We start from the raw sequence: 13,468 nt of genomic DNA, 5'->3' as shown, positions 1-13,468 counted from the left end.
TTGTATGTTCTGTAGCCCAGCAGTATTTTCTAAATACAAACCTTGAGCACAAGAGTTTTGGTGCAGTTCTTTAGCATAACATTTAAGTTGAACATATTTACCCAATAACTTTTTCTGGTAAAGGAAGAACAATCCTTTCAAATGAACAAGTGAATTTGCTTATTAAAGGTCTATGTATGTTTCTGATTATTAATAGAAGGTCTGACTGGAGTATCATCACCTGTGTTCATTTTCTCGTTAGTCAATTACACTATACTTACCACCACTCCCACTATTCAATAACTAGCACATTTCCTTTGGCTGTACTGGATGGGTTCCGTCATTAACAAGATCAGAAAAACTGGCTAACCATTTATTTCTTTATATTTTGCTTTTTAAAAAGGAGTTTACTTCCCAGTTGATGAAGAATAATTTTATTTAATAAATGTGAATCCAAACATACCTTAGTAAGCAAATTACAAAAAAAAAAAAAAAAAGACATTATACTTAGGACTATCATTCATTAAAGCTATGAACCAGTATATAATATTTATAATTAAAGGCAAATTTACCACTGATTATACATTGTTTTCCCCTCTCTACACTTCCTGATATCTAAAAAAAAAAAGGCATTTTGAATCTGATGAATCAGTCATATTTGCTCATCCTCAGGCATTTATTTATTGCACAAGCAGGAAAGAAAGAGAGGGGCTCCCACAAGATACAAGGTCAAGCCATTTCTTAAGGTGTAGAGGAAGGGTCCGGCCTATACACATGCCCCTGAACCTAGCACATTCTAAAGTGTATGTATTAATACACTCTTAATATAAGAACAAAATCCCTCTGTTGGGTTCCTTCTGCCTTTTAAGATTTTCTTCCTTGGAGCTTAAAGAATACAGTTAATAGTGAAGTAAGATTTTTAAATTGATGATACATACGTTTCTGTGGCAGGATCATAGACTTCACACGAATTCAAGACGCGCCCAGAAACGTTGTTCCCTAAACTTCCACCGCAAACATAGATCAGGCCATTGGCTTCCACCATCCCATGGCTGCAGCGCTGAGTCAGCATGCTGGGCTTCGTGTGCCAGCTCTCAGTTCTCGTATCGTAGCACTCAAATAAATACAGAGCTGAGTTTCCTGTAAAAGAAAAGGACCCCGTCTTGATTAGCTTAGCTTAGTGTGTATGTGTGTGGGGGGGAGGGCGTGGTGGTGGAGGGAGCTTGGAGTGAGCTGACTGAGGATGAATCATTAATTCCTACAGGAAAGATTTGAGGGTTGTAGAGTCTTCTATTCTCAAGCAACAACAGCAGCCAAACAGAAAAATAGTTTAAGAAAAAGCTATCCTTGTTTGTATAGACCTTGGAAAATATTTAAAAAAGGATCTGTCGGAGATCCTTGGTAATTGATAATTGGTTAATTGGTAATTAAACTTTGAGAAAAGAAACTGGTTTGATTTCAAAAGATTTTCAAATTAAGTAAGAAACGTTATGTATGTCTTCCAGCCCAGTTATGCATGATAGGAATTAACTCAACCTCAAATGTTTCTATAAAGGAGAAAAACAGCTGTTTACAGATGGCAAATCCATACCTTAAATTATAAAACTACTATTTGAGAGTATCCTAAGGATTGTCATGTAATGTTCTAGAATAGTCACTGCATCATTAACAAAACTTCTCCCTCACTGTTATCAGCTGTGTAGAGAATATTGTTGTATAAGTAGGCTCTGAAATCATGCCAGTCCTTTTTTAAGTATACACTCATAGCATTGTTGTATGTTTCTGGTGCTCTTTGATTATACATTTTAATGGTAAAACACACTCATCCTGTTTTACAACTTCTGTACATTACAGGAGCTCAGTAAAGAGTTTTTGTTTTTTTAGAAATGATACTATTAAAGGTCAAGTGTGTTTTTCTTTCCCAAGAAAAAAAGAAGTTAGAACTTAATGAAATTATTGCTCATCTCCAAGTTTTCTTGACTTTTCTAATGTTTAAAAACAACAGCACCCTTGTAATTCTCTATCAAAACCAAAGCCTACAAAGAGCAAAGATCAAAGAATACCAAATGGAAGAAGTAATATCATGACTAACAATAATTTCTTTTTAACTTTTTAAACACTCCCAATCTAGTAGATTCAGTCAGTTGACATAAGGGAAATACACAGTATATAGTAGATACCAAAAAAGTTACTATTGAAGTGAAAAACTAAGTAGAGTAAATGATGAAGAAATGAAGTTATCTACTATATTTTCTACAAAAAGTATATCTATAAAACACTTCCTACTATATTTAGGATTTATTGTTATTTCAAATATGCTGTATTAGACATTGTGTGAAGAATGCTTTTAAAGAGGGGAAAGGTCACCTCCTAAAGTCACATTTAGAAAATATAACCTTTCTTGTATTCATTTTACAAACATTTGGGGGTGGGGGGTAAAAAATAAATATGCTGACCAAAACTAAAACATTATTTGGGCTAATATAAAAATCATCAAAGAAAATAAAAAGACTAACATTTAAATTCCATATCTTATAGTTACTTGATCTTCCTAGTTTTGTTTATAAGCCCATTATTTAGCTAAAGAAATTATTTGAAAAGATGAAAGCATATAAAAGCTAATATGCATCTAGTCTGCATGTAGAATATTCATTTAGAAATTTTTTTCATTTAGAAAAGGAACACTAGTAGACACTAGCAAATTATCAATGAGAATGGCTTTTATACCCATACACACCCCATTCTGATCAAAAAGCCCAAGATACCATTACCAGTCATTATATTAAAAAGTGAAAGCATGAAGCAAATGAAAAAGTTTTGTCTTACCTTTTCCTGATACAAAAAAAGCAAAGATAATAGATTTTAAAAGCTTGACTGTAATAAAGAGATCTTAAAGGGTCTACAAGTAAGCCAAACTCTGAAATCTTTAAAGCAAACAACATGTATGCATGTGTACATTCATGCTAAGTCACTTCAGTCACGGCCAACTCTGTGATCCTATGCACCGCAGCCCACCAGGCTCCTCTGTCCATGGGATTCTCCAGGCAAGAATACTGCAGCGGGTTGCCATTCCCTTCTCCAAGATTAGGCATATAAAATAACTAATCCACATGGCACCAATGAAGTTCAAATCCAGATGACGTCAACGAAAGCTTTATCATGACAGAAATTGGATAATTAACATAATTTAAGATGAAGTTCTCTTAACGGTTTATATAGACTAAGGTAAACCTTAAGGAAATGTGCTCTAACATATGACAGCTATGTATTTCAATTATGTCAAAAAGTATCTGGACAAATAATACCAACTCTTTATTTAGATATAAAAGCCTATATATACACTTGGCTTTAAAGCACAAATACAAATACTAAATAAGTCCTTACCAACTTCGGAACCTCCGGATGTATAAATTTTGCCTTCTGCAGCACACGCAGCAAGGCTGTCTCGAGGTGTTGGAGGGCCCAGTTTGGAATACCAGCTATCCTTAACGACATTATAACAGTCCATTCGCTTTATAGGGAAAAGCTGGGAGCCACCCAAAATGTAAACTACATTGTCCCAAAACACGCATGCTGCATCTCTTCGTTTTTCAAAGGGGCAGCGGATGTCTGTCCAGCTATAATCCTGTAATAGGAAAGGACAGGAAGCTTTCAATGACGGAAAAATATAACTGAAAAGGAGGAAGCAAAGATACAGTTGAGAACATACAAAACATAAGAATATGTTAGTTTATCAGTATATATAAGAATGTTGGGCTTGAAACTATTATCTAATTTTGTGTGATTTCTTCTTCAGAATGTTGGTTAATTGTGGCAGAAGGCAAGAGGAAGACAGAGATGGCTTTGGGTCTTTTCTGGCTCTAAAATAAACTATAATACATTTGCATTCATCGCTACCACCCAGTCTTCTATTCCTTCTGTTACTGAGGATAATAACACAAGAAAATTCTAAAATAAGTAGTTTTGTTAAAGACTTAAAAAAAAAGAAATATGTGCATCCCTTCTTTGCCAGATGTATAGTGATGTAAAGAGTGGATAATTTGAAGCTTAACTGCCATTAGCTTACTGATGTCTAAAGACAGAAGGCATTTTGTAGACTTCTGAGAGATATTTTTTGTAAATATTCAGTTGAGTCAGTATAGTCAGCCAGACTCTTAAAGCTGTGATATTTGTGATATACTTGGATAATCTGAATAATCTGGAAGCTCAAACTTTTCCTTCTCAATGAGAAGAAATGAGCGCCTATCAGCACTTCACAAAAAAGGCTGCTCACAGCACCACCACTTTTTGTTTGAAGCCCGTGCCTGTCTTCTATGAAAATATGTGGGGGAATGCTTCCAAAGTTACAGCTTGTTGGATCCTCCCCCTTTTAAAGCAAGGAAGCTACAGTGTTCTGGCTGCATTCTGAAAATGGCTGAAAATAATCAGGGTCAGACTGAAATCCAGACAATTCCCAATCTTATCAAGCAAAGCACTGTGTGTGATTGATTAATGCTGAGTTCCTTTTGGGAAAATCTGACTGATAGCTATTATGCTAGCTCATCAAAGCATCATAGGACATAAGAAATGATCTCTTCAGGAAAAAGAGCACCTGATGTAGAGTATCTTGACTCCCAGTAATGATAAACATTCTGCTTCTTAGGTGACTAGAGAAACAGAGCCTTAATCCCTTTTTTATTCTCAAAGTAGGGTCTACTGAGTCCCCATGGGCTACTCAGTGGTATGTTTATTGGTAGGCACACAAAACTGTAGGATAAACGTCATCCTGAAATGTCAGTTTTATTCAATGGATTTGAAAAACTGAGGAAGAATATTTTAGAAATTTGTTTCCTTAGGGAAACTATATAGTACAGAATGAAAAAAAGTAAGCAATAGAATATTCTACAGGGAGCAATATCTCAAAAGCAAACAAAGTTAATCTCTTACATATTATGCAAATTACTCATAATTCCTACCTGACCAGGTTGAATAGCAGAGAAATACAATTTTATTAATGATGTTATATTTAGTGAACCTCAAGTCTTGCCACTCTTATACCCAATTTATTTGATATTAGAAAATAATATGCAAATGATTCCAAAGATATCTTTAAGAACATGTTTCGAAGCTCTTCCTTAATTTCAGGATGAGAAAGTTGGTCAGACATTCTTTGAAATGGTGTCTAACATCTGGTACTCTTCAAAATAAAAAGAGCTACCCATGTAGATGCTCGAACTAAGAAAACAAAAATGCTACTTCTTTTAGCTCAATGAACTACATAGATACTACAACATGGGGTTCAGAAGAGTGAAGTAATTTGAAAGAGCTTGGTAACAATAGTTCTAACCTTCCAGTACTACTCAAGGACCTGAGTAGGGAATGGATGATCATTAAGTCATACAGGGCTAGGTTATGCTTCATACTCAAGAATTAAAATAAATTGCTCTCTCAGAACTCTTAAGTCCAAGGGAACTGATTAGCTAGTGTGTATGCAGGGTGTGTGTGAGACACAGGAATAGGCACATGCTTCTATCTACTTGCAATTTGGGCTCTGATTTCTCTAGAAGTCTTCAAAGTTCTTAAATCTTTTCTAACTCTTCCACTATACATGTTAAATACTATGCTTGATAAATATTAGCCATATATAATATTCTGCCTAATAGTTCATCTTCTAGGCAGATAAGTGAAATGATCTTTCTTTGCAAGAATTTCTACCTACAATGAAAAATAAGACTTCATTTCACATAAACAGTAATGTTTTATACTTTGGCTCGTTATATGTATCTGTCAGGTGTTAAATGCACCTGTATCATCTGGCTTAGATTGTATGCAGGGGAGTTTATGGTATTTTTTCCTGGGTGTATATGGGCCAACCTCCCTTGGAAATATGCCCAATTCCTTCAATCTACGCTTCATCCAAAGTAGAGAATGTGATTTAACATCTGCCCTTTAATAACTTATACTATATAAGTTATATACTGTCTAGGAGATGTGTGTAGTTGAAGAAGCAAGCAGAGAGGGGAAAACAACAGATGGGAAGTCAGGCCTGTCAGCTTAGTGGATATGAGTGCCAGGTCTTATTGCACTGACGGGACCACTCCCAATCCTGTAGGTGGAGGAAGAAGAGGTGGCTCTCTGCACACATGGACTGTGGGCAAGGTAAAAGCACATGGAGCTTTCATGTTAGCAACAGATGGATGACTAGCACTAGAGTCACACTGTATATGTGTGAGCAGGAAATTGTTACCCTAAAAATATAACTTAATTCAGTTAAGTTTTATTATCCATTCTAGGCAAAGTTGGCTTAAACTCAACATTCAAAACACTAAAATCATGGCATCTGGTCCCATCACTTAATGGCAAACAGATGGGGAAATAATGGAAACAGTGACAGACTTTATTTTTGGGGGCAGCAAAATCACTGCAGATGGTGACTGCAGCCATGAAATTAAAAGACGCTTGCTCCTTGAAGGAAAGTTATGACCAACTTAGCATATTCAAAAGCAGAGACATTAATTTGATGACAAAGATGTATCTAGTCAAAGCTATGGTTTTCCAGCAGTCATGTATGGATGTGAGAGTTGGACTATAAAGAAAGCTGAGCGCCGAAGATTTGATGCCTTTGAACTGTGGTGTTGGAGAAGACTCTTCAGAGTCCCTTGGACTGCAAGGAGATCCAACCAGTCCATTCTAAAGGAGATCAGTCCTAAATATTCATGGGAAGGACTGATGCTGAAGCTGAAACTCCAAAACTTTGGCCACCTGATGGCAAGAACTGACTCATTGGAAAAGACCCTGATGCTGGGAAAGATTGAAGGCAGGAGGAGAAGGGGATGACGGAGGATGAGATGGTTGGATGGCATCATTGACTCAATGGACATGAGTTTTGAGTAAGCTCCGGGAATTGGTGATGGACAGGGAAGCCTGGCATGCTGCAGTCCATGGGGTTGTAAAGAGCTGGACACAACTGAGTGAACTGAACTAGGCAAGGTTCTATGCTTAGATGCTGAGAAGATATGAAAATGAGAAAACTGGAAAAAACACAAGCAGAAGGATTTAAGTTTTGAAAAATCGCCTATGCATGCATCCCCACATACTATAGAGATACACCCAAGTATAAAGTCCTATCTTTCCTGGTCCCAGTCAACCTTTCTTGCCTCTGCTGTGATACATCACATTCTAGACTTTTTTCAGGATCAAGACTTTTTTTGCAAGCTTCTCTGATTACCTTTTTCTGAATTCCTACCACACTGAAGTCTGGAGTTGACGACAGAGCACTTCATTACATGTTGTGATTTTTCAGCTGTAGGACACTGCTACAGGAAGTGAAAAGCTTCCTGAGTTGATAGGATGTAGTATTTTTCTTCAAATGCCTTAAGGCAAAAATATCAGCCTGATATTTTCCTTAAAAGAAAAGTTTGATTTTATATAATCTGCATTCTGAAAACACATGAATCCTCAAATAACAGAAACACTACACATGTAAATTTTAATAAGATATGCAAAATGCAGTATGAAAAAAACTTTTTAAAAATAAAGATTTGAGAACTTTATTTTGTATCATTTTGAGAGAAAATCAAGCAAAACTAGGGGAGAAAGGTTTATGCCAGATGCCACAGCATTCCTAGACATAGTTTCATGAAAAGTACACCTATATCTAAATTCCTTTTTTAAAGGAAAAAGTTAGAATCCATTCAGTTAATATTTTGTATGCTTTTGCTTTTTATGAAAAAATTTAACAATTAAGATATATTCATACTTAGGATTAAATATATTCTTTTCTTTCTGTTTCTATTTATCTAAACTCTATCAGTAAGTTCCCCTCAAAGTTCCATGAAGCTTGCTGGACAAATCCATCCCAGAGGGATCTCTTCTTCTCAGACCACCACTGCTGTCATTATCTATTTTGTACTGAGAGTTAATTCTGAGGTGCGTTGATAAGGAGTCTGGGGCCCTCCTTATACAAATGTTTTCCTTTTTCTACATTCCTTCACGTTATCACATAAGATGGTTTTTTTCTTCAGATCTGAGTTGTTATGGCAACAATCTATTTTACCTAAGACCAACTTTATTCAAGCCCAGAACTAATGATTACACAACAAAACAACTCACCTTGCTCAATGGTATGTTTTTCCTTAAGCTCTGTAATGATTATATTCTTTGGAACTCTGCATCCAAATGGGTCTATCCTTTTCTCCTTTGCCTTTCACTTCTCTTCTTTTCACAGCTATTTGTAAGGCCTCCTCAGACAAACATTTTGCCTTTTTGCATTTCTTTTTCTTGGGGATGGTCTTAATCCCCTCCTGTACAGTGTCCATCCATAGTTCTTCAGGCACTCCGTCTATCAGATCTAATCCCTTGAGTCTATTTCTCACTTCCACTGTATAATCATAAGGGATTTGATTTAGGTCATACCTGAATGATCTAGTGGTTTTCCCTACTTTCTTCAATTTAAGTCTGAATTTGGCAATAAGAACCTCATGATGTGAGCCACAGTCAGCTCCCAGTTTTGTTTTTGCTGACTGTATAGAGCTTCTTCATCTTTGGCTGCAAAGAATATAATCAATCTGCTTTGGGTATTGACCATCTGGTGATGTCCATGTGTAGAGTCTTCTCTTATGTTGCTGGAAGAGGGTGCTTGCAAACTCTATTAGCCTTTGTCCTGCTTCATTTTGTACTCCAGGCCAAATTATATCAAGAACAGAAAGGAGAGATAAGAAAGCCTTCCTCAGTGATCAATGCAAAGAAATAAAAAAACAATAGAATGGGAAAGACTAGAGATCTCTTCAAGAAAATTAGAGATACCAAAGGAATATTTCATGCAAAGATGGGCACAATAAAGGACAGAAATTGTACGTGGTCATGTATGGATGTGAGAGTGGGACGTGAAGAAAGCTGAGTGCCAAAGAATTGATGCTTTTGAACTGTGGTGTTGGAGAAGACTCTTGAGAGTGCCTTGGACTGCAAGGAGATCCAACCAGTCCATTCTGAAGGAGATCAGCCCTGGGATTTCTTTGGAAGGAATGATGCTAAAGCTGAAACTCCAGTACTTTGGCCACCTCATGCCAAGAGTTGACTCATTGGAAAAGACTCTGATGCTGGGAGGGATTGGGGGCAGAAGGAGAAGGGGACAACAGAGGATGAGATGGCTGGATGGCATCACTGACTCAATGGACGTGAGTCTGAGTGAACTCCGGGAGTTGGTGATGGACAGGGAGGCTTGGCGTGCTGCGATTCATGGGGTCGCAAAGAGTCAGACACGACTGAGCGACTGAACTGAACAGAAGCAGAAGATATTAAGAAGAGGTGGCAAGAATACACAGAAGAACTATATTAAAAAGATCTTCATGACTCAAATAATCACGATGCTGTGATCACTCACCTACAGCCAGACATCCTGGAATGCAAAGTCAAGTGGGCCTTAGGAAGCATCACTGTGAACAAAGCTAGTGGAGGTGATGGAATTCCAGTTGAGCTATTTCAAATCCTAAAAATTGATGCCGTGAAAGTGCTGCGCTCAATATGCCAGCAAATTTGGAAAACTCAGCAGTGGCCACAGGACTGGAAAAGGTCAGTTTTCATTCCAATCCCAAAGAAAGGCAAGGCCAAAGAATGCTCTAACTACCACACCATTGCACTCATCTCACAGGCTAGGAAAGTAATGCTCAAGATCCTCCAAGCCAGGCTTCAACAGTACGTGAATTCCAGATGTTCAAGCTGGATTTAGAAAAGGCAGAGGAACCAGAGATCAATTGCCAACATCCGTTGGATCGTCGAAAAAGCAAGAGAGTTCCAGAAAAACATCTACTTCTGCTTTGTTGACTATGCCAAAGCCTTTGACTGTGTGGATCACAACAAATTATGGAACATTCTGAAAGAGATGGGACTACCAGACCACCTGACCTGCCTCTTGAGAAATCTGTATGCAGGTCAGGAAGCAACAGTTAGAACTGGACATGGAACAGACTGGTTCCAAATAGGAAAAGGAGTACGTCAAGGCTGTATATTGTCACCCTGTTTATTTAACTTATATGCAGAGTACATGATGAGAAACACTGGGCTGGATGAAGCACAAGCTGGAATCAAGACTGCTGGAAGAGATATCAATAACCTCAGATATGCAGATGACACCACCCTTTTGGCAGAAAGCAAAGACGAGCTAAAGAGCCTCTTGATGAAAGTGAAAAAGGAGAGTGAAACAGTTGGCTTAAAACTCAACATTCAGAAAACTAAGATCATGGCATCTGGTCCCATTACTTCATGGCAAATAGATGGGGAAACAATGGAAACAGTGACAGACTTTATTTTGAGGGGCGGCAAAATCACTGCAGATGGTGCCTGCAGCCATGAAATTAAGACGCTTGTTCCCTGGTAGGAAAGCTATGACCAACCTAGACAGCATATTAAAAAGCAGAGACATTACTTTGCCAACAAAGGTCCGTCTAGTCAAGGCTATGGTTTTTCCAGTAGTCATGTACAGATGCGAAAGTTGGACTGTAAAGAAAGCTGAGTGCCGAAGAATTGATGCTTTTGAACTGTGGTGTTGGAGAAGACTCTTGAGAGTCCCTTGGACTGCAAGGTGATCCAGCCAGTCCATCCTAAAGGAAATCAGTCCTGAATATTCATTGGAAGGACTGATGTTGAAGCTGAAATTCCAATACTATGGCTACCTGATACAAAGAACTGACTCATTGGAAAAGACCCTGATGCTGGGAAATATTGAAGGCAGGAGGGGAAGGGGACGACAGAGGATGAGATGGTTGGATGGCATCACCGACTCAGTGGACATGAGTTTGAGTAAGCTCTGGGAGTTGATAATGGACAGGGAGGCCTGTCGAGCTGCAGTCCATGGGGTTGCAAAGAGTGGGACACTGAGCTGAACTGAACTGAATGATTATATAACAACAATGTATCTTGTCGAGGACAATTTCTCCTTCTTACTAGGAACCTTCTGACTAATCATGTTATTTTAAGACTTATGTTGTGGGAGTGGGCCTGGTAAGACTATTGTTAGCAACCAGTTGAAGAAGTATATAAGGTCTTGATAAGACTGAGTGGGACACTCTGCCTCCTTCTGATGTCTATATCAGAAGCTTTCTCCATCCCTTTTTCACTGTAATAAAACTCTGCTACACAAAAGCTCTGAGTGATCAAGCCTTGTCTCTGGTCCAGAAGCTAAATTCTCTTCTTCAGAGATCATGAATCTGACACGGTTCAAGGTAAGCTATCAGTATCACGACTTTTAAGTAGTTACATTCAGTGGCTGCTTCAGTGACCTCAGCCTCCGTCTTCTCTAACTGCTTCAAGGTTGTGTACACCTCATACACTTTGAGTGTGAGGGACAGGACTGATATATATCCTTCACAATCCCCGCTGCTGCCCAACCCCAAAATTTCAAATTCTGGTTAAACTGCACTTTACAACCAGCTGACTGTACAATACACTGTCGTACAATCTGTTGTCATTTATAACAACTGAAGTTAATTATCTCTTATACTGATTACCGATTTTCAAAGAAAATCATCACAAGAAACCTATCTGAGCATGATTTTAGAATAATAGTTCTTACTGTGCCTTGGGATCATCATATGAACAATTACCAAAGGTAGCCAATAGTAATTTCCAAGTGACAAGATATAGTAAAAATAGTGATAATTTCTTTCACTCCTGGTTGGCTTTCTTCAGCCTGACTCTTGCCCCCCTAGCATTGCATTTATGTACCCACTACCCTCTAGCTAATTCCAGGATGACTAGAATCCTTCAAAACACCACATAGACTTATCTTCCCCAGTCTCCTTATCCTTTCCCACCTAGGGCCCTCAATCAAATGCCTACAACTTTGTTTCTGTCTTCTCTCAGTCTTTTAAGGGGACTCCTCTGTTAACTGGTAATAATTATGGCTGACTGTGGCTTATGAGAGTGACTCTGAAGTCATCCCTCCCATGGTGAGTCGTATTTTCACCAAGGTTTCTTGCAGACACAGTGATTAAACACAAAAGGAACTGATCCCTGAAGCGGGAAACTTCAGGTACCACACCTATGTGTGGTACAAGGGCTGTGAGGCTGACTTTAGAACAAAACTACAAAAGTATGTTATGGAGATGCTTATAAGGAAAAAAAAAAGAGGCTATCAATATTCCCATTTTGGAAAACATTCTAGGAAGGCACTCTACTGAGAATTCACCTCAGAATGTGTTCCAGTCTCTTCTATCTGAACTTGAGGACCACCAAACTGCCTGCAAACAAGCAGGTGTGAGAAATACCTAACGTGCATAAGCTGCAAAGAACACTGGTTTTACCACTGTTACCTATTATACTGACAACTAAGAACGTTTAAAGGACACCCATGGTGACCCATACTTGTCTTCCATCAATGTCAGTCCCTGGGGGATACAGCTATGGGTCCAACCCACCTGGGATTACTGCTGTCCTTTGTGGAGATTCTGTTCTGACAGATGCTCCTGATCATTTCAGCAGCACTCCCTCTTGGACTTCAGTACACTACTTGTACAACACTCTGCTGGTGACAAACACCACTGATGCACTCTTACAAAACTTCTCTAATTTTTTAATAACATTTTCCGACTGAGCGACTTCCTTTCACTTTTCACTTTCATGCATTGGAGAAGGAAATGGCAACCCACTCCAGTATTCTTGCCTGGAGAATCCCAGGGATGGGGGAGCCTGGTGGGCTGCCGTCTATGGGGTCGCACAGAGTCGGACACGACTGAAGCGACTTGGTAGTAGTCGTAGTATAAGGTTTATACTTCTTTTACGCACAAGTCTTTTAAAATCATATGCAACATATAATCGCCAAGTTCCACCTTGATGATAGTATAGGACCGTCTCCGTACGCATTGGGCCAGACACTAAGCTCAGTGATGAGTCTACTTCAGAGTTGTGAGCAGGAAAAGGTACTTAGAGGCAATTCTCTGGTGGTCCAGTGTTAGGACTCCATTCTCTCATTGCCGAGGGTCCTGGTAGGGGAACTAAAAGTCCCACAAGCTGTGCGGTGAAAGCCAAAAGAAAAAGATACACAGCATAAACCTTTTGAATCTGATGATTCTGTAAAACATGGCACCACTGGTTTTCTACCTCTGCAACCAGACCTGGTCCTCACCGTGTTGTTCTTACTCCTTGTCTGGTTTTAGCAGGGTATTATGCAGAATCCCTTTTTCTCTGAGGCAGAGTCTCTGTCTCCACCATGTGAAAGTGGTGAGCCAAGACCCCTACAAAGTTTTAAGCCCTCAAAGCTTATCATTTCACTGACAGGAATAGTCCAAATAATCTGGTCAATTAAGTCAACTTTTATTTTGGCATCAGTATTATAAAACATTCCCATGCTACAATTGAGAACACAAATTCTGAGAACAGAGCACTGGATTCAGACAAATAACTCTTCAATAATCATTAAACACTTGATAAATATCAACAGGGACAGTGGGGAAGGGGAAGAGGAGACTCAGCAGAATTCTCAAAGGATGACAAGAACAGTATCATTTCAATTCAA

General features: G+C 38.6%; 1 protein-coding gene across 4 annotated transcripts in view; it reads right to left on the bottom strand.

Annotated features, from left to right (window-relative positions):
* KLHL7 (kelch-like family member 7) overlaps positions 1-13,468 on the bottom strand; it is a 56,668-nt gene that overhangs the window by 5,309 nt on the left and 37,891 nt on the right. For all 4 annotated transcript variants that reach the window (XM_010839042.1, XM_010839043.1, XM_010839044.1 and 1 more), the window contains 2 exons: positions 3,364-3,604; positions 918-1,119 (listed from right to left, as the gene is read on the bottom strand). In XM_010839042.1, coding sequence (XP_010837344.1) covers positions 918-1,119; positions 3,364-3,604 — 443 coding nt within the window. The remainder of the gene's footprint in view (positions 1-917; positions 1,120-3,363; positions 3,605-13,468) is intronic.

The sequence above is a fragment of the Bison bison genome, unplaced genomic scaffold, assembly GCF_000754665.1.
Source record: "Bison bison bison isolate TAMUID 2011002044 unplaced genomic scaffold, Bison_UMD1.0 scf7180017864109, whole genome shotgun sequence".
Classification (NCBI taxonomy): domain Eukaryota; kingdom Metazoa; phylum Chordata; class Mammalia; order Artiodactyla; family Bovidae; genus Bison; species Bison bison.
The sequence above is the reverse complement of the archived record's forward strand: the minus strand, read 5'-3'. Positions and strand labels throughout refer to the sequence as shown.